A 22,675-nucleotide genomic window follows, 5' to 3' on the forward strand; every position below is an offset into this window, starting at 1 on the left:
TCCTGCAAGTAAAACGGAATGTTCTCGGATTCAATTACGAAGTAGATGTCCCTCATTTTCTTGTTTTCACAATTCAATATAAGTGTACTGGATTACCTTCCAGAAGAGTTTCTTGAGAACAAAGTATTTCTCAGCGGCGGTCAACAACTCTTGCACCAAACTGAAGAGTTTCTCCATAGAAAACCCTGAGTTGAGAATCTCTTGTTTCAGTTGGGCAAACTTCCTCTCCAGTTGAGCTCTGATAGAAACCATAAAATGTAACCGCACAGAGATACAATATACATGTAGCTTGCATACAAAAAAAACATATGAAATACAATTTTAATAGTCACGAAGCAGAGGCGGTTTGCGTAACAAAACCATACAAGGCAATATTTTATGCATGAATTATATATGATAATGATACACAGAGTGACATCTTGTGTGCTTTTTCATCACACTAAAAAACTGGGTTCTACTAATGGGGATACGCTGTATACAGAGTACTTGGCCTAGTATGCAGGTATTGATAGATTATTTAGGCATCATAATCACTTGTGATCCATTCTTGAGAATTACATGTATGAGCATGAATCTTTTATACTGGCGCTATCATATTCTGAGCATAGAATTCACATCAACATGTCATATAAATTGCATACACTGTCTTTTAATGTGCAAAGCTGCCATGGCAACCCCAACTGAACAAAAATCCTTTTCTTTTTATTTAAAAAAAAATCCTTTTTTTGATCGATAAGTACTTTCTTTATGTTAGACGGTGTTTGTCAACATTTTGAAGAATTATGCATTATACGAACATTTTGTTGAATATGCAATTTCGTCATGACTGGTATGTTTGATGAACCAATGAACATTACCAAATTGCCAATGTGAGATGCTTGTAGGATAATTTACAGGAGAGAACAGGCAATTTGCCTCTTCTTTTTTTTTTTGGGGGGGGGGGGAATCGTATTTTATTGAGGAAAAATTGTAATGTCGTATTTACTTCTAAAAGTCGTACAAAATATGATAAAAACGTACTAGTTGAGAGCTCTGAAAGTGCATTTAATTATCACATGATGGCATCCAACAAATGAATGATTCCCAAATGTGAATGAGCAAAAACAATTGATGCCTATTAAAACTGTCACGATGTTAAAGAAATGTGAAGAGTTCATCAATATACCTTGAAGGGCCCTTGCTTGATCCAGTCCCAGGTTTTAATCTTTCAGTGATCTCTTGATCCGTCAACAACGTAGTTTTCTAGAAGAAGAAAAAATAGTCATACTAGACCTGTTTTTATCTGCTCGAGTTTGCCAAATAATATATCCTGCTATTTTCAAACTCAGGATGTTATCCCAAAGCTTGAAATTGCGTCTTCACCAGACCGACACGCTCATCACAAACTAGCTCAGAAACTAGACAGGCACAAATTAGCCGCTATTTCCCAAATGGTGGGATATTTTCTGACCAAATATCCCACTAATTGCAACTGCGGGCTGATGAAGACCCAAATTAACTGGTTAATTTGCAATCAGGATAGTTAAATTAGCGGAATATTGGCAAACTCGTGCTGATGCAGACATCAGGCCTACAGTGAATTTATTGGTCTGATCCTGTAATTCAATACAAATTGTATTCTCCAACGATCTCAAAGTGAATAATATACTGTAAACACAATAGTGATTGCACTCACGTGGTGTAAACGACATTTCACAAACCTTTCACTGAATGAAAGATTCATATTATGCTTCACCTACTACACTACTACATTTTAATACTTTAAAGATTTTTTCATTTTTATTAAACATGCATTTCAAATGGGTTTCATTGCAAGCTATCTTAGGTTTCAATTCTATAAACTGATAAATTATTTTTACAATAAAGGCTCAAAATACAAATATACAACTGTACATGTGGATAAGTCAATTGTTCAGAATACATAAAAACAAGGAAATGTTAAAGGGATCCGGGAACTTTGTCTCAGATTCTGAAACAAAATTTTGGATTTAGCTCACGATGCAATGATAATTATAAACCTTTAGGTCAGTCAGGAACCCCATGACTTTTACAAGCCGATCGCCTGTCTGGTTATCAAGATATTTATGATTGGAATTACAAATTTTGAAAACCGTTCGCCTGACGGTTTTAAATAATAATAATAATAGTGGGTTCTTGTATAGCGCTCATGTCAGTCAGATTTGACCCTCCTGGCGCTCACGATTATTACCCTGGCTTTAGCACGGCTGCCATACGGCGCTCTAGCATTTCAAGGAATAAATTCCTACCAGGTACCCATGTACTTCACCTGGGTGGAGTGTGGCAAATGTAGATCAATGTCTTGCCAAAGGACATTAGTGCGGCGGCGGGACTCGAACCGCGAACCTTGTGATCGACAGACTGGCGACGTATCCACTCGACCACAACACCTCTACATAACACTACAGTCTATTGGGGAAAACGAGTATGGTAAAACCGGTCACTCAAAGATTTTTACTTTATTGAGGCACTTCTTGATCATTTTGAAGCGCAATTTTTTTAGCGCTTCAATATTACACCATATCACAGACACTGATAACACATAGGGCCGTGTATCTCAGATTTAACATTGTTAAACGATCCCTTTAACACTTGGTTCATTGAAGTTCATTAAAGTATGTCAAAGACTGAAATATTAAATCTCCAAATAATGTTCAAGTACATGTACATGTATATTGTTTCCTTAAAGCCACACTGTCCTACTTGTAGCTACTTGCTCCCTCTATATAGAAAACAACGCCCAATCGGTGACCATTGGTCCCCATGATCCTCTTTTTCTTAAGTCAATTGAGAGCTGAGTTGATGAGATAACCAACTGTCCAGTGACATTGCTTGGTGGTCTAATCCCTCCTATAAACTAGTAAAGATAAGCTTTAAAGGAAAACAAAAACAAGTTTCTTTACAGAAATATGGTCATTGCATGTGTGATCCTTGGATATAGATTTCAATTATAAGTTATGTTGGAGTATGGCAATACAGTATATAATACTTAAAGCATTTTCAGAATCTTGATAAAAACTTACAATGATATGGTTGTTCCATGAGCTCCTGAGATGCATAAGCATTGGTGATGACAATGAGATGATGTACAAATGCATTTCCTCTTCATTCTGTTTACCATGTTCTTTAAGGAAGTCTTCAGCCGACCTGTTCTCCTTATTGTCAATCTTGCTATAACTACTGGAAACACCTTCATCCAAACTTTTGTGTCTTAAGAGAGGTATGTGAGAATACAGCCCTTTCTTGGTACCCTCTTTCTCAGAAGAAGGAAATTGGAAAGGCTTTGATTTGGATTTGTCTGTGTCTGATGGTTCTGGAGAGGGTAGGTTCCGAAGCTGTGACTTTGATGATGTGGAGGAACCTGGTGGAGAGGTTGGTGCGTTCGCTTCCCGATTCTCAAGCGACGAGGCAATCTGGGAAGAGAAGCTCTCAGGTTTGTCAATGCTACGCTGCCGCTGTCCCCTGTTGATGGGCGGTCGGTGGGGTAGGGGGCGACAGGTTTCGACACCGGTGATTTTCCCTTTGCCTTTGTCTCCCGTCAGCATTTCACCACTTCCCAGTGAGAGTGACTCCAGGCTGTGGATGGACATGTTCTCAAGGTCTCCTGATGGCATGGACCAAGACAGTCTGTCCTCACTGTCAGAGTCAGAGTCAATGGACATGTCCCGGAGTGATTTGAGGTCACTCTCATCCAGGCTGCGGTTGAGCTTGAGGCTACGCATGCTGCTGGAGCGGGAGGGGTGTTGGGAGGGGTCCAGGGTGGAGCCATTGGGCTCTGTTAGAATGAGTTCAGGTAAGGGACTGCTGCCCCCGCTGCTACTCCCCTCGTCCAGTCCATTGCCATGCTTGTCACCGCCTCCCTTCTTGCGGTGTTTACTTGACTTTTTGGCATGGTATTTAATGAAAATGTGCTGGCAGTTGTCCCTTTCTTCCCCATTCAAGAACTCTGGGAACTCGTTGACCTGCAGAGCAAAAGAGGAACATGAAATATACTTAGGTAACATTTTGGAATATGATAAGAAGGTGATAAATGTGTAATGATCAAATTACAGAAAAGGACATTCCATTATCATATCTTACTCAACTGAACTTTTACATACAGCTGCAATGGATTTTATATCTCAATATATGTTGTATTTGCATGTGTATATTGATTATATTCAATTAAATTGGATCTACTGACACTCTGACAGACATTTTTGCAAAGTTGAGTAAATTCATGTACGGTAATCTTTTTCTTTCTTCATTTGGACAACATTTAAATAAAATGTAATATCAGCAAAGTTTTATTGCGCTACACGTACCGTATTTCCTTATAAAATGGACCATAATTTTTATGCTGTAACCAAAAGAAGATCCCGATACACACTACAATGTGTACATGCAATATAATTTATAGTTGAACGAGATGAAGAACATATTATTCAGAGTTGAATATTTCATTTTTATTTGACAGTCCTGAAAAAAAAAGTGACTGCAACTCTGCAAGCAAACGATACAGGTAGAACTATGACTAGCAGATCAATGATTTTCGCTTGCTGTGTAAATGCAGCTACCGGTACATTGTACATGTAATGGTGCTGCTAAACATATTCCAAAGTGTTAACAAGAACTGATTACTTGCATCTCTATTTAACCTACATGTAATGTACTGTACATCTTTACACATCTACAATGTACAGATGGTAGTTGTGTAACAAGAGCATTGTTTTCTCCGATCAAGTACTTCTCAAACATCCGTGCCCTCAAGTCACTCTAAGTGAAACTGAAAGACCCTTGTAATGAGTACAATGCAAATAGCAATATTTAGTTGTCGCTAAGGATACCATTTGAATCAATCATTTTAAAGTACTATATCTTGTTGTCTGAATGTGATGCTGCTTACAAATTCATTTGTCTTTTCAGTGGTTTGTCTGCTGTAGAGACAGATGAAAGCAAATTTCCAGTCAAATGATACTACATGTACATTAGTTACGGTACTTAAATGTATCTATGGATAAAAATAGTTAAGATATATTCACAAGAAGAAAAAAAAGGATGCATACATACTACAGTGTGATAGGAGAGGTAAGAGAAGAGAAAGGAAATGCATATTTGAACACAAAATTACTAATTACATGCAATAATTTACAGGTACTGTAGAAACAGGCTCAGTTTGTTGATCAATTTTGTATAAAATGCAGTATACTGGCGATGAAAGAAATGAAAAGGTTTATTAGACATTTCCTCTACTGAAAAAACAAGTCGTGCATAAGGGCTAGCTGCTATTGATGTCCAGACATCCATAAAGCAATATATTGATTTGTGTTACTTTGTTCATGCATCGTATGGTTTTAAAAGAATTTAATGCCACTCTGTAGACTGCAAGTTGTAAACCCCCATTGTAATACAAACATGTAACCACAACACACATACCTGTTAGTACATGTACAGGTGTATCATGGATTAACCCTAAAAAGGCCGGGCTATTTGAGGTCTTAGTACAGCCGGGGGGGGGGGGGGGGGGGGCCATTATGGCCCCCCCCCCCTAAGATCTCGGCCGCAAAGCGGCCGATCTCCGCGAAAATTTGCACGCTTGTCAAGTGAAGTGTATAGAATAATATGATAATTTCAATTTTTGAAAAATTCACTTATTTGCATATTTTATGGTAATTTATGCAAATAAAGTCATAAAATCACATTTTTGCCCATAAATCATTTATTATTCATATTTGAGCATTCTTTTTCACTACATATCTTTATTAGACCAATTGAAATAAAATACGACAAAAAAATTCGGAAAAGCTAGCTTATTCCTCATGTTATCTCTTGTTTTTATAATTTCTTATGTATTTCATTGTTTTTTTAACTTAAGTATTTTATTGTTTTTGTTGTTTTATTTCATTTCTTACTACAATTCAACTATTTTGAATCCAAAAACAACCACCTAAACTTTAAACAAGACCCAATAACCAAGTTTTTAGGAAAAATGACATTTCCTTATGTTTTGTACACAAATCACAAAAATGAGCGATTTTCGGGCTGACATTAAGACAAAAGGTCACGTGACCTTGTAAATGTTGGTCCGATTTTCAATTTTTTTGTTGTTGAAAGATGCGCAAGACTCGAAAGAAAAAAGTCAGCGAGCGGCGGGGCGCCATCCGTATGCGTTTTCGAGCAATCGGAAAATCGTGGAGGGCCTTATTAGGGTTAACATTTAACAGCACATTATTTTGTTCTCAAATTATGCCGTTCAAGCACACACCTCATGTATCACTAATTGTGTACATTTTGCTTTCAATGAAATGAAGCTTGAACAATGGGTAGAGAGAGGTAAAAAAAATGCTAGTTTTAGATATACATGTACATGTAGGTCACATTGACCAGTATGACTATGAGGGTCACAAGCAAGAATTTTTAGACAGGGCATTGTGAATAGAGCAGAGAGAAAAAAATACACTGGTATGAGTATTAATGATGTAGCTCTGAAAAGCTCCACAGAAAATCTCTGAGGGAGCAGAATAGCTCTGCTATTTAAACAAACAAAACAAAACAAAAACTATGAAATAAATGTCATTCACTGTACAGATATTTGGCTTATACTATAGTAAATCCAAAAAGGGCTCCTGTTAACTACAACAATTTTTTTTTTCTTCAAATAGAGGATTGGAGCATTTTCCAGCAACGTGCCTTGTGGGCCCTGGGTACTTGTAGTTCCAGATTTCAAAAATAGAGAGACCAACATTTTGTATCTCCATAAAAATAATTTTACAAGATAAGTACACTTTATGTGTACATTATCATCTTCATGCCAGTAATTCCATTTGACACTTAAAATGTGTTAGCTTCATCTTACTATAAAGACAATCTATAGTGAGGGCATGTTTGCCCCACAATATGTACATGTACATGTATGTGTGTTCCGACTCCTAACAATAAAGAGTTCATCTCCTTAGAGAGTCCTTGAAACCAGTGAACAACTGACAAAACAAACATGTGACGGGTAAACAAATGCTCAGGCAATTAGTACTCCATAGTTGTGGTTTGGGACATCATTACTGGTTTACATTTACCTTTAAATAGCTTTCACAATTCAAAGGCTGTCTTTGTAGACACTGCAAACTTCTGAATGCTTTTTCAAAGGACCATCAACTTTTAAATTTTGAAAAATCAGTCCAGAAGATGTTGACAAGACATGGTTGGGATGTAATAGTTTAATATGGGTGATGGTAATGGTCTATGATTTCTTTAAAATGTTCATCTACTTATTACGATTTTACGGGTAGGACAAAATGTACATATTACTTGTTGTTCTTCCTGAATATCAACTTTATATTTTCTCAATTAAACATTGATTTATTTATTTTGCTTTGAATCTCTTAGGATGTATTTCTTACATCCCAGGCACCCAATCGTCTTACGCTACTTGAAGATACACAAACCTAGAATTTATATGATTTGACATGCTCATCAAGTAGTTTGCAAAGATATTTCATAAGAATCAGATCTATATGTATGACGTATAAGTTGAGTTCTCCCAAATGTCTTTCTTTCTGTTTCTTTTATTTGTCGTTGGATGCTGTTTTGTACTTTTTGTCTCTTCCTTTTTTTGTGTGTGACTTTTTTGTCTTTGGATGCTCTTTTACCACAGCATAATTTGTTATTTTCTACATGCAAATGTAGTTTTGTACATATCATTTTTCAATGTCCTACACATACAACATTAAAAACTTGTCTACAATGTAGTTGCATTATCATTCATGTAAGTTGTTTATACATTCTTGTCTACATATCATTTTTGAATGGCAATCAGTGGTACTTAGATCTTAGTCTACAAATTATGAGCATCAAAACATGAGTGATATTTGACATTCCCAAATATTGCTGTTGTTTAGCTTCCATCATCTAGACATGGACAAAAAACCTAGAGGAAATTTGTTATTCTCTCTTCTTTTCTATTTTTGTTAACATTTTACAGTCAGAGCCTACAGTGCAAATGAACTGAGAAAACAGAGAAACAATTCAATTCTATGTACAGTACCAGGTAGTAAAATAAAAAGATTCATTAAAATGTTGTCTCATTCGAAGAAAAAAAATTCCCAATTCATCTGCCTCTGTCTTCAGTAATCCAATAAAAGCATTATACCTGTAGCCTTGTAAAATGATCTATGACTGAAAATAAAAGAATAAACCAAACCAATTAATTTGGAGAGTAGATATGCTCTGCTTTTTGTTTTGAAGTATAACCATGGTAACAGACTAAACAACACACTGCATACTACATGCTTGCTTGCCAGGGGAGGGTATTTATTGATAATTGCACTTGCACATTTTGTACACTTCATGCACTGTCTCAAGCTCAAGGCGTAATGAAAATCTCATGCTTCAAGTGTATTTTGGTTGTCTGTTTGTTTGCTTATTTATTTCTTGAAAGTGTTCTATTTTCCTCTCTTTACAACATATCAAATGTACATCTATGCCAAATGAAAAATGACAAATATAAACACAGAGAATAAAGCTTTTTTTAAATGGTTTGGTTACATTAAAAGTCCATGTGGCATGAAATATTGTATTTTTATATACTTTCATGATGTACAATTTAATGTACACATTTTGTTAGGTTAGGCAGAAATATATATGAGAGTGACATTTACTATTCAATCAACATCAGGTTGCCTACTGCAATTTTTCTAATTCATTATCCATCTAATTTTCAGTCATAATGTCCTATACGATGTTGATCTAAGTACATGTAGCTACCTCTTTAAACCATTTTCATCTCATTCTATCATAAAAAGTCAGTCGAGCAATGTTCAAAAGATACATGTGAGGAGATGCTTCATGCCTGAGAAGTAATTTTGACCGACCAATTAATCAGGCAAGGACCCTCTTTTGTTTGATCTGTGTTGAAACCCTGGTAACATTCCTAACAATGTAGGAGAGTAGGAGTACACACAAACATGAAGCCTGCTTAGACCTCACACAAGCTTTGGGTCATGTATTTGATGAATGAAAAAGTAAAGAAGCATGCATTGTACATGGACATGTACTGGTATATGACAAATTAATTAGCACTTGTATGACTTGTGGTGCATGTACATATTATATATAAATTTGTGGATCAAAGGATGCTTCCGTATTTACAGATTAAAAAGGATGATGTATCATTTTCTTCCCTACTGAGTCTCGACAATACAAATACAAGCACCTAATGAACTTCTTTTTTTTTAAAACAGAAATCAATTGTGCACGTAGTAAAGTTGTTTAATAGGACACAGAGATCTCCCATGGCAACAAATTGATCCAAGTATCTTTTTATTTCACCCAAAGTTATGGATCACACAAAGCAGCCTGGCACTCTAAATCTAAGATGGCCCTGCATGAACTTTCATTAATCGCTTGTATGTCTACTTTCTTTCTATCATGTACAGTATCATCATCCAAGTCTACTTTTACACAATAATGTATAGTCTGTATTGTAAGATTTGTAATGATAAACAGACAGGATTATATTGAAAAGAATTTTTCAATATAACATTGTAATTTATCATTTTGAAAATGTAATAAATATTGAAGGGCAAATGTAGCAGGTTGGGTTTAGCAAAGTGAAGAAAAAATATATATTTAGACTAGAGTAACTGTGATACATGTAGTCATGGACAATAATGATAAACAGCAAGTAATGAACTTAAAGTCGCATATATACATGTACACACATCTAGGAATAATTTATTGGCACAAACATTATCATTTTCTAAGGTACAGCACACTTTGTTAGGAGTCAGGATTTCATATGCATGTACATGTATAATTGTGAATCCCTACATTGTACATGTATGCATATTACCTGACCAGAATTTGGAACTATTTCAAAGCATTCAGTCCGACTGTAGTTGTACATGTACTGTACATGTATCATGTAATGAAGCCCAAATTCCTTCCTTTTTTTTATTCAATAATAATTTTCATCTTGTTCTCTACTTCCTTCAAGTCAATTTTTTGCTTTAAATCATAATTTTAGCTGGAAAATAAATGTTGGAATTGCTGAAACCCTAAAACAAATAAGATCAATCAAACACAAATTGTCGACTCTGTGACATATCTTACGAGGTTCAACTTCCCTCCCATTTTGGCATTTGCTATGTATGTATGTACGACAAAAAAAAATCAGAAATGTCTATTTTCCCTGAAGAAATTTTTTGAATATATACATCAAGGCTCAAAATACACTGGGGCGACATCTGATTCGCCCCTGTGAGCTACATAATCGGCTCCGTCAGATTGCTCACCGGGGCGATTGCAAAATTAAAAACCGCCTCCGTGGAATTATAAAATAAAGATTACCGGTATCTTTTCTGTTGTAACTTTCACACACTATTGAGTTTTAACTTTCAATTTTTCAAACCTTAAACCAATGAAATGGAACTATGGAAATTAGATTAGCGTGCAGGATTTCTCGCTCAAATTTTTCGGTGTCTAGAGGCCCTCATATTGTAAACAAATGTATGCTTCTTCGTCGCAAGATGGTGCTATATCTGCCATCTCCACATCTCTATGACTGTCTTACCAATACAAACAACGGAAGCTAATAGGGCAGTGCGACCGTCAGCATCGGCTATACCGCGCCGGTAGTACCGTACTGGTGTGCACGCTGCCGCCCCATATCTGCTTTGATAAGAAGCGATTGAGCAAGAAGCGATTGAGCAAGGACCAAAACATGGAGAAGTTTTTCTGTTATGAAAAGTGTGAATCCTCTCAAATTTGGTGATCCCAAAAGACCAGCATATAATGAACCTCGACCAGTAAATCAATATTGAGAAGAAGAGGAAGACCAAAGATGTTGTGGAAGAATATAGTGCAGACTAAAGAAAAAATGTAATAAGGTTGCTCTAACTAATGAGGAAGAATGTACAGAATAGGAAGAAATGGAGAGAATGTCATCACTGGATGAAACCCCTATGTACCTTGTAAAGAGGGAAAATGCAGACTTAAATTAAATGATAATGATGATATAGCAAAGGATTTAGGAGTATCATGGGTACCAATCCAATGGAAATTTGTTTTTAAAAAGAACCCCCTTCAGTATTAAAGGAGCCCCCGTGAGAAGGCTCACAGGGCCAGGGGCTCTTTTTGTTGGAAGAGCCTCTGTGGACAAAAAATTAATTTGAGCCCTAGTGCACCCTAAATATAATCGCAAATATGTTTCTGTACATCCCCCGTATAAAACATCGCTATAATTCCAGTATCGAATTTACACAAACAATATTTAATAAATTCTCAACCGATTTCAAAGCACTGTGTACAGGGTATGGGAAGAAAGAAGAGTCCACTAGCGAAGCCAGTATGCAAGGTTTAGTCGGGTGCAAAAAGGGCATATGGACAGTTTGTTTTGTTTACATCACTCTTATTCTTTAACGTAGGGGTATCCATATATCATATTTCAACAGGATCACCTCACACTTCCGTATACTGATGCTGATAGTCATCTAGCCCTCAAGGCTAGGCGTGTCAAAGATAAGATAAAAGCGGAGCATTGAAACGTGCATTATAGAATTAACACACGTTTCAATGGGATAGTCAAGAAGTTAGACTTATGACGGTTTCTAGGGACGGGCCCTAGAGACTTTGTTCAAAGTTTAATTCACAAAAATGCAAAGATGCAGCGAGAGATTAATTTCATTTCTATACTAAATCATGGTAGACTTTACTAGACTAGATCTAGTCTAGAATCTAGAGGTCTAACTATTAAAATGCAAACATCCTAATGAATTTTCTAATACTTTAAGCCCTTTCTTAGATATGGTTCATAAGTGATAAGGCAATACATAACTAGGATAGATCTGTATCTTACCAGTTCAACAGATATCAATTCTCCCAGTTGCACACCATCCTCTTCCCGAATTGTCTTTGGAGGATTCTCGGTCAGATAGATCCGTTCTGCACTGAGGACTACATATTTAAATGCTTTTTTCTCCTTCCGATGATCAACAATACATGGTTCATATGCTATGATCCGTTCATAAGCACTTTCTGGCAGGTTTATCTTGAGAAAGCTCTCAAGTTTGCTGTTCCGTTTAGTAGTGATTTCTTTTACATTTCGCGCCATACAACTACTCCAACAGCACAGAAGAGGCTATGAGTGGGACTGAACTAACCAAACTACCGCTGTTGGCACTCAATGCAAATGTCATCTCTTTCTTGAATCCGGACTGCTCATTTGCAAACAGGTTTCCTCCTTTTCGCAGGTGACTTGGAAATAACATTTGGTATCGTTGTAACGTTAGAATCTGTTTCCCTTCCTGTCTATCTACGATATACCAAAAACAAACAGTGGTTTATTACTAAAATGATATCGACTTGGATTTTCACTCCATTTCGCACCAAAACAGCGCCAGAGCTTTAGCTAGAGATCGAGAGGAATCGGCGGCGTGCATGTAATGATGGCCGTAGTGGTGGTATTTTTTCGCGGCGCCGTGCCGTTGTAAGTTACTACGCGGTATACGTGTCGACGACGTACCAGAACGAACGAGAGAATACGGCGTCCTTAGTGATAAGTGTCCGCCCTGTGAAATAGAGATGGCGCACATCCACTATTCAGCACGAGTCAGAAAAATATCCCTCGAAAACCAAACCAACAATAAATAAATGAAAAACGTCTCACATGTCACATTTTCTAGTGACTTTTTGATTTAAAAAAAGGATTAGGGGGTTTTAAAAAATGGACAAGAAGAGGAGAGTATTACTAATCATGTTTATCCCATGTACAGGGTCAGTTTAGGCGGAGGCATCTCTTCTCTCGGGCGCCAAAGTACTTAGGAGAGTACATTTTTACTCCCTCTCTAGAGTATTCCCTTGTTTTGGTTAATCTCGCTTTCAGGTTCTGGTCTTGAACTGTGAAAAACAATGCCTCCCTCCTCACCTCTGAAATGAGATATCTACTCTCAGTTCAAATCTCAGTTAAAAACGTTTATGTTCCCAACATTTTTTACTTCTCTTTTATTACTTATGTCACTGTAATTTACCTTGTTATTAGCTATTAACTTCATCTCCTATCCGTTTCCATTCATATTTTGTATATTAGGTGGATGTAGCAATGCTTTTATGTTGGAAATGATGTTGAAATTCTATTATTGCAAAATCATGTCATGACGTATGTTAAAATTCGCTTTCTTTTTCTCGAATTGCTTTACAGATGTATGACCACATAATTATTATTCTATCATTTTCTCACAACTGCGCGCTATATAGGAGTGTCGGTTGACAGACACGGTGCATCACCGTTTACACCAGTTTACAGTTGTATCAGTGCGCATGCGCAGACAGTTGACCTCGGGTCATTGGCCCTGAAACAGGGCCAATAACCTTTGACCAGTGGTATTTATGCGTAAATTAAGATTACGCCCATGCAAATGATGATGTGCGCGTACAACGCAGCGCGTAGGCAGTGATATCATCATAATTTGCATGGGCGCAATCTTAATTTACGCATAAATACATGACCTCTAGGTCATTGGCTTTGTTTAAAATGGCGCACACAACTATAAACTGGTGTATTACAAAATGTTCACTGTTATGATTATCATGATTATTGTCGTTTTTATCATTATTATTATTATTACTATTGTTATTATTATATTGTTATCATTACTATCATTATTATTAGTTTCATTATCATTATTTTAATCAATATTATCATAATTATGATTTTATTATTATGATTATTATTATTATTATTATCACTATTATTATTATGGGACCTTCCCTGGGACCTTCCCCAGACTTCCCAACGCACCAAGTAGAAGTTGCGCCCACTTGAGTACAAGCTAGCAACTGAAATGTTGTGATAGAACCATAGAGATATATACTAGTAGTATATATCATTATGGATAGAACAAAACTACAATTATACTACACTCTAAAAATAGAGTGCAAAATTTTGCTGTGCAAAATCGCCGTTTAAAAAAGTTGGGTAAAGTATTACCCAACCTTGTGCCAAACACCAAGTCCCTTCGAAATGTCATTACACTTGCCATAGTGTCATATCAAAATTCGACTGTGCGCATTTCCGATAAGAAAGTAACGATGCAGATTAATATTTGAACCACGCGTTGGGTAAACACAAGTTTTGACACCTAAACGTTGGTATTATGACACAACTGATGTTAAAAACTATACAGTCAGACCGCAGCCGGTGAGAAAACCCTCTATTTTATTCAGCACGTATGCAAGAATTTACGTGTCTTGCATACGTAATGAGTAGTGCAGACGGTCTTCCCGATCGGCAGTTTTTGCCTTTATAATTGTTCATTTCTCATGAAATGAGTCTTATTTCAAAGATAAGAAGTTGCACTCTCTATATACTTATATGACAATCATGTTTAATATATTTTGGAAACAGATATTTCGCCTTGAAAATGGGGTTTTTCGACGATAAATCTATCTAAAGAGTAGGGCTGATTTTCACATAGAAATCATTCTTGCGTCAAGAAGATGTTATAATCAGCATAAAGCATAAATATTTTTCTTTACAATGATATCAAAATTATTATATTTTACGCTGTACCAAAGTCAGGAACCAAGAAAAATCACGCGAATGTTCATGAATAATTAAAAAAAGTAGTCAACTTTGCCGATGTGATAATAGAGCGTTCTGATTGGCCAAATACGTCAACTACGTCACATATGTTCCGCTTTGGTTTATTAACATTCTAAATACCAAATTTGAGTAAGCATTCCTTGTGGCGTGCGCCTGTAATGCACGTGCGCGCAAGCAGTCATGACAACAACCTGAGGACCCTGGATCAATTACGTCACCTGCCTTTCAAACAATATTTTTCTACATTATTTCTTTTTTAATCATTTTTCTTAATTTTTTCGGCCAGTCGGTGGCGCGGCGGAGCTCCCTGGAGTTTACTAAACAGTTATGCATTGCCATTGCTCAAACGGCGAGCGTGCACGAGTATGAAATCACACAATTTCGTGCCATCATATAGAAAGAACAAATCGGTAATTTCCGGGTTTTTAGGGTCTTAATTACTATGATTATAAAGAGAACAAGATTTTGCGTCAATTAGGTTTTGACATTATTTTGATCAGTGACTTTTCATCTTTCCAACGAATCTCAAAGTAAACAAATTAATTATGTACCAAAGTCAGGAACCAAAAGCGAAATTTCGGGTACAAAATAGCTGTTGAAATGTTACAAAAATAACGACAATAAAAGTGGTGAAAAAGGATCGTTTCAAAATTGTGAAATATGGCAAGTTTCATATCAAACTGAAGCTGAGAATCTCGAGAGTAAAAACCGTTGCGTGCTGCCATGTTGACAGAAGTTATCGACCACAAAAGCAGCTGCATGTACACCCTTACAAATCTCACAGAAAATCTCGTGAATTTCAGCACACGTGAATGTACGAGATAACCAAAGAGACGCTGAATAAAAATCAGCGTATAGCCTCATTATCGCGCACGCTGCGGTCTGACTGTATAATTGAAGCGCTAGCGTGGTCGGTCGTTCCGAATTAGCTGTTTATCGAATTAATCGTGTTCAAGATCGACAGAGGATGGACGACTTTGTTCGAAATAGACTACGATCATGCACTTGTGTCTTTCCGCAGCATGTATTTGCATCAATGCGTGTAAATCTTCTCAATATGGACATGAAATTCCTCATAATTCTGGACAACACATTATTCGTATGGAGAATGTCATCCGCGATGCAGTCACCTACTGCGAGCACGCCAAGCGAAAGACTGTCTAGCCAAGAGAGAGAGAGAGGTCTGCTACGTATACAATATACACTACATATAGCATGTACTTTTCCAGCCAACTCCTCGGACAAATTTTCTTTTTTACCCAAATCTGTGTAAAAATAAAAAATCATACAATAAGGTTGGGTTAAAATTTTACCCAACTTTTGGGTAAAAAAATTACACAAGAATTAAGTAAACGAGTACCCAGGATGAGTTGGGTAAAAATTACCCAATGTTGTGTCAAAAAGGGAACATGGTTGTCGTTGGGTAACATTTTACCTTTTACATTGGGTCAAATATATTGCACATCAGTTGGGTAAAACATTAAACATTTGCTGGGTAAATTTTTACCCAACCACCCCTGTGTCAAATTTTACCCAACAAACATGCATGTTCCCTTTTTACCCTCGTAAAGTGTAAAATTTTACCCAATATTGGGTATCTCTTTTTTTAGAGTGTAGGGTTCAAGTCCCTATTATTACTTTTTGACACTCAAAGAAAAACCACTGCATACAATGAAGCTCATGACGGCTTGTCATCAAAGCTTTTGGGAACTTGGACAAGCCTGATGAGGATTGAATTGAGTTGAATTTATTTCAAAAAAACATGAAATTAAAGGTGCACAAAATTTAATGATACATGCACAATCAAATGAAGTATAAATTGTTGTATAGGTTCCCCCTCCCCTTTAAAGCAAATGGAGTATGTATCTATTTTCAAAGGACAAGAGACTGTTAAGTTGCAAACCAGCCATTGAAGTAGCAACTTTAAACGTGGATCGTCTATTCAGAGAAAATGATGGAATAAAGAAGAACTATACAAATTATATAGTGCACAACAGTTTTGTCTCAACCATTACGAAATTGATAGAATTATTAGGCATCCAAGAGCAAACTTGGTACATGAATATACTATCAGAAAGCACCAGTCGTTACAAGTTCGTAACCGCAACAGGCTACAGAAACAAAACTGGAGTTGCAAATACAGGAGTAGGCATGTCTTATAAGCAGAAATGATCAGCCACAGGCCACAGCGCAGTACTCACCGAGAACAAGTCAATTATAATGATCGCAGCATGGTATAGCTGAATTTACAGGACAAAACTTTCCTGATAGCTGAAGGAGTTAGAATGTGGAAAACAGACTGGTGGTATAGGGAATATCTACTGCTATATGGACTCCATCCTCATGGGGATGTAGTGGATGAACACTCCCCAATAATGTTGAATCATACGGAACTTCACAAGCATTGGATATAATAGACTATTGAACTGTGTCAGCAAAGATTAAGCTCAGCCTAAGAAAAGCAGCAACTGCAGGTGGTCGAGTTTTGCATGACCGTCTGTCTTCAAAGAAGGATCTAGTTGCAAGAAAGATATAGCATAGAAATCAACAACAAATTCAGCCAGAAGCGGGTCCAGGGGGGGGGGGGGGATTAGACAGGGGTTTTCCCTAAGTTTACGCACGTACGTACACCTGAAATCGATGGCAAAATAAAATGGGAAGCTCATATATTGCTGCTGTTGTGAATACCTTTTCGCTGTAGATATAATTAAATTGGTAAAGTGACAATATTGAATAAAATATAACTCGTTTGTAAGATTCATCATGTTTTGGAATCCAATGTAAGATTTAGTTTCTAATAATAGTCCCTCCACACCCCTCCAAAATGTTAGTGTTGTCTAAATGCGGAAGTAGGGTCAGCCAGTAATTCTCAGGAAAAGTGTATTCTTATAATTTACGTACTTACCTGTTATTCGTTGCAATCTTTCTGGAGTCAGACTGCAAGCAACTAGGAAGTATTGTCATTCGCCTCACAAAACCTGTAACGTCCGTAACTACCTGAAAAAAACTGTTTAATTTGAGCAAGGAACACTGAATCTATAGTTTCCTTTTTAGGAAGTACTATCGGAGTCAATTATAATGTTCTCGCAGTACAAGCAAAGTTAAACTGTGTGTAGTGATTACAAGGTAAGTTGTTTGTTGAACTTCTTCCAACACTTGTGACTGAGCTGGCTGTGTATTCGTATTCACTCAAAATGAGTGGGATGTTATGTGGTGGTACACTGTAAAAAATAATTTGTTCATTGGTAATTTTTACGTATTTTTTCCATGTAGAATTTACTTGTAAACATTAGTTTTGCCACTTACGCACTAAATTTAAGTCTTGCTAACTCAAACTTTCAATTTAGTAGAACATACGTGGAATATTTCAGTAAAATCAAATACATAAGAACTTTAAGTAATTTCAGCTTGTATTAATTTAGTAATTTTAACTCAAAATCAGAAATTATACGTATTACTCAAACAATTTATGTTGATTATTCTTATCTTTTTAAAGTAAGGACCGACGCAGTGCGTAATAGAAATATTTACATAATTTATGAATATTCATTAAGACCAAATTAAACTCTTTTTTAAATAAAACAATTCTTTTTTGTGGTTGAATGAAAATTTAAGGACTTTAAAACATTTACTAATTCATTTAACATGGCTAAGCAAAGACAAGACAATTTTTAATTGTTACCCAGTTCAAAACAATATATATATATTGATATTTCAGAAAATTGTCAACCAATTTTCCTTTTAAGATGCTACGATCAAGTATATATAAAATTTGGAGCCTTTCAATATGTGTCGAATTGAAGCATATGTAATAGTTTGTGATGGTGGTAGATAATATATATACGGTTAAATCTTAAATAGAAGTAGTGTTAGTGATTAGTGATTACTCTTAAATAGAAGTAGTGAATGATTAGTGGATGTTACTTGTTAGATTAGATGGGTACCAAATCGTGCAATATGTAATCCTATCATAGCTTTTTTTTAATTATCTAAAATGATTACAATACTTAAATTATTTACGTTAATGTAACTCGATTTAACTGAGTAAAAATTTATTCAGCAAAATAAGTAAATTGTACTTAAGATGTCGTAGGTAATATTTACTTAATAAAAATAAGGCAATTCTTTTCCTCAATTTTATTGAGTTATTTCGACTATTATTTTTTTACAGTGTAGGAATTAAAACGAACCGGTAAATCATGATCTTCTTTACTAAGTTGTAGTTCTTCTGTATCCAAGTGCAACTTTCATGGAAATGTATGTTTGAACCAAGACTAACATGACTAAGATTGCAAAAGATGCAACCATGCTAAAGTCTTACTACTTCTACGTCGTCGGTATTTGAGAGGATCCATCAGTCAGGATATAACGTCAAGGTTGAAATGTCTGGCAAGGTGCTCTTGCGCAGTGCTGTCAATTGGTGTATTATGTACACAGTGTACACGGTAGTGTAAATGGCAGTCAAATAACTTATAACTTTCAAAATGGTGTTTGCACTGTGTAAATGGGCCTATCAATGTAATGCCTTTTTTCTCTTGTTTTTTCTTGTTTTGTTTCAGGTTGGTGCTATATTCATTGTATGGAAGGTTAGTGAGTAGGGACTTATCTTCTTGTCTATACGTTCTACCAGACATTGCCTTATCAACATGGCTTCCATGCAGAAAATAAAATGGAGGCACTTCTTCCCTGTCTTGATCGCTGTGGTGATGTGGGTGGAATGCATCGAAGGAAGTAGGGATGGCCAGCTGTCATCCTACCTCAAAGCCGATTTTCAAGATGAATCGAGCAAGCCGCTCAACCAGATGGTGGTCAGCAATGAAAGTGGAACAGACTTTGTCTACATTGGAGGAGTCTCAACACTTTATCAGCTTGCCTTGAATTTGACCCTACTGAGGAAGGAGAGCACAGTTCCAAATGATCCTACGTCATGTGGGAACCCAGAATGCCTGTATGATACCAAGATCTTGGAGGTAGCGCCAGCACCTGTTAGTAAGCTCGTTCAGTGCGGCGGACCAGAAGGCCAATGCGAACTTAGGAATTTGATGGATATTTCAAGAGATTTTGGTTACACCCGCACCGTAGTAGTATCTGTAAATGAAGAAGTGTCTGCAGGAGTTGTCGCAGTTCGAAAGTCTGGAGACTATGATGACCGTACGGTAATCATGTATGTTGCCCAATCCCAACCCCAAGCCAATAGCGAGGCACAACCAATCACTCAAAGAGAACTGATGCACCCAACAAGTCCATATTTCATATTTGAATATTCAGGAGAAATAGTTGGTGTAACTGCTGCAGTTAATTATACTCAAGGAGTTTCCTGGAAGACTTATAACTATTTTATTGCACATAGTGGTTCAGAAAATTCAAGACTAGGTAGAATCTGTACAGACAATACTCAAGATGACCTTGATGCATACTCTGAAATCACATTGTCATGCCAGCCCGGGTCGTACAGCACTCTTCAAGCAGTCTATGTTGATTCGAATGATGTACTGTATGGTGTCTTCACAAATGAAACATATTCGGCCTTGTGTTCATACACAATGAATGACATTCAGGAGAAGTTTGTTGATGCTACTTGTGGCTGTGTTATTTATTGGGATACAAGCTGTAGTGGAACAAAGGTATCATACCTGGACGATTCAACGTGCACACCTCTTGCAAGGGTCAGTACATGCAATTTCATTTCTCTATTTTCAGAAACAGAGTTACAATGTATTTCTCACAATTACAATTTTGAGTTGTGATGTCTATTTAGCTTAAAGGTACCTATATGTCCCATTTGCAGGCCATGAAAAGGTAAATTCTAACGGCATTTGAAAGATAATAATAATTTGGAACTTCCCTAAAAAAAAAGAGGGCTTGAAAATGTCTTTAAGTGGGAAAATAACGACTATTAGTTGTCAAATCGACTTAAGAGCTATAGAGCCAGTAAGTAATAGTCTGATTTTCAGACCATTGTACCGAATGGTCGTAGGTTTAATGCTGCGCAAAGATTCAATCATTTTTAATTTTGGCCATTACAAGAAGTGGGTTATTGATGTAGACAAATACGTGTACCCTTTACAGCTCATTTTGTGTTTGTTGTTCTGTCTGACAGTGAAGTCTAGCAGGTATAAAGGATTCCTTGCATAATTTGAATATTAGTTTAGGACACTGCTATTAACGTTTAAATTTCACAGATAGGACATACATGACATATTCATAATTTCTGCAAAGTTCTACAGAATTTGATGTTGGCTGCAAAAGGGACATAGTTTCTTTAAAAGTAATATAAAGTTTTGGTATGGGGTCATGAATTTGGTTTAAATGAACATATTAGAAGCTTTTCGATTTTACAATATTCAATGATCGTTATTTCAGTTGAAATCGAGTCTAAAGTGATGAAATTATAAATAATTTATATTGTATAGCTCCCTCTCAAGACTGATATACTTTAGCTTTAAAACAATGTTTCTTGATAACTGATTTGCTATTCCCGTTTGGAAATTATCAAAACTGTATATTCAGAGATTTTCATGGTCGCAGCTACAATGGAATAGCCTTAGGCGCTATTTGAAATACTGTAATTGAAATTTACTTGGAGCACGGGTAAATTTTGATTTTTCAATTTCTCGAAAGCAGAAGTGTTTTAAGGGCTAGAATAGATTTTCTAGTGCTTATAATACATCCACAAGGGCATCGAAATATATCAAAATTTTAAAGAATTACTATCCATCCAATTTTCAAAATTTCCCAAAACTTGCATTAAAGCAAATATCTATTTTGCCTACCGGTATATTTTGGAGGTTTAATTTTCTTTTTGTTGTTTTACAGTTTGTGTTCATATCCAGTTGTATTTGGAAACGGGTTAAGTCTGCATATTGGGTTTGGTATTGTTCTTCACATTGTTTTTTGCAAAGAGATATTGTTACTTCAATGGGTTTCTCATTCTTACAACAATGAATAACATGAGAAATTATTAGACTATCGCTAGATGTGGAGAAGTGGTCTTACTGGAGCATGAATTCATTCTGTTTGATATCACTAAAATGAAATGCCCTTTTCTCATTAATATTTATGGAACGAACATACCATAAACCATAAAATCCACTGTATGAGACATATATTCAAGATGCTTTTCTAACTTTTGGAATAGAGGGGGGGGGGGGTTAAGAAGTACAAAATAATTTGTTTAATTCATCCATGCCTACTGTACGAAGTTTACCATACATGTACATGAAACTGTATTTCTTTAGTTGTGTGTTTTGAGACATGGTTACTTTTAGTTTGTTGATTTTTTTTTACATCCAAGCAAAGAATATTAAAAAAATTCTTTGATGTATTCAATGATGATAAAACCCAAACAGGTTGCAAGCCAAAACAAATTCTTTACAAATTGAAATTACCGGTACATCTAGGAAGCCCAACATTCAAAGCTATCTCGTTATCACAAGAATTTTGGGGTAAGGAGATCTTAAGTCAAGGGACATCAAGGACAATTTACATGAAATTTCAGGGTTTTAGCCGCATTATCACATTGAGAAATGAACTTTAAACTTGCTACTAGTATGCATCACCATAGTGAGACAAACCGGGTAGATTTGGGGTTAAGAAGGTCAAAAGTCAGTGAGTCAATATACAGTACATCCAATTAAATTTTATTTTTACAACTTGTTATCTTTACTTTACTTTACTTTACTTTAATACACGATGTTGTAGGTCTAAGCCTGTTCATCGATCCAGGATTCTTCCATGATTACTGCTATTTGTGGAGGGAGGAGGTTGTGTAATCACAGCTGCTTCACCAAATCCCGCCCCCCCCCCCCCCCACTCCGGGAACGAAGGGACCGCATTCATGTTCCCAAAATCTCTGTTAAAGGGGTATTTTTCACGCAACAAAGTCCGGCTCGTAATACACACAAAATCGGCCCGTATTGACTTTACACACCGGACTTAGGGGGGGTGTTTTCAAAGGGAGGGAACATGCATACGCGTACCCTAAATAACACTGAGTGGGAGGGGGGGCGGGCACCAAATATATAATGAGGGAGAGAAATGATCAGATTTTGAGATTGTCAGGTCAAAGGTCACAGGTTGTAA

At 36.4% G+C, this 22,675-nt stretch overlaps 2 protein-coding genes across 2 annotated transcripts in view; one reads left to right on the forward strand and one right to left on the reverse strand.

The window, feature by feature from the left end:
• The window catches only part of LOC100893889 (uncharacterized protein C12orf56), a 30,411-nt gene extending 17,976 nt beyond the window's left edge, over positions 1-12,435 (reverse strand). The window contains exons 1-4 of the mRNA XM_003726412.3: positions 11,849-12,435; positions 3,042-3,980; positions 1,166-1,242; positions 97-238 (exon numbers count right to left, since the gene is read on the reverse strand). Coding sequence (XP_003726460.2) covers positions 97-238; positions 1,166-1,242; positions 3,042-3,980; positions 11,849-12,103 — 1,413 coding nt within the window. The 5' untranslated portion in view covers positions 12,104-12,435. The remainder of the gene's footprint in view (positions 1-96; positions 239-1,165; positions 1,243-3,041; positions 3,981-11,848) is intronic.
• Positions 12,436-17,510: 5,075 nt separating this feature from the next.
• On the forward strand, positions 17,511-20,385 carry LOC100893813. The gene is made up of 2 exons (XM_003726411.3): positions 17,511-17,719; positions 19,153-20,385. Exon 2 carries the CDS (start codon positions 19,240-19,242, stop codon positions 20,338-20,340), a length of 1,101 nt encoding a protein of 366 aa, XP_003726459.2. The 5' UTR covers positions 17,511-17,719; positions 19,153-19,239; the 3' UTR covers positions 20,341-20,385.
• Positions 20,386-22,675: the final 2,290 nt, after the last annotated feature.

The sequence above is a fragment of the Strongylocentrotus purpuratus genome, unplaced genomic scaffold, assembly GCF_000002235.5.
Source record: "Strongylocentrotus purpuratus isolate Spur 01 unplaced genomic scaffold, Spur_5.0 spur5_scaffold_6, whole genome shotgun sequence".
Classification (NCBI taxonomy): Eukaryota; Metazoa; Echinodermata; class Echinoidea; order Camarodonta; family Strongylocentrotidae; genus Strongylocentrotus; species Strongylocentrotus purpuratus.

What these genes read in the sequence shown, in the direction of transcription:
- LOC100893813 (XM_003726411.3), top strand. Translation starts at nt 19,240, where the DNA reads ATGGCTTCCATGCAGAAAATAAAATGGAGGCACTTCTTCCCTGTCTTG.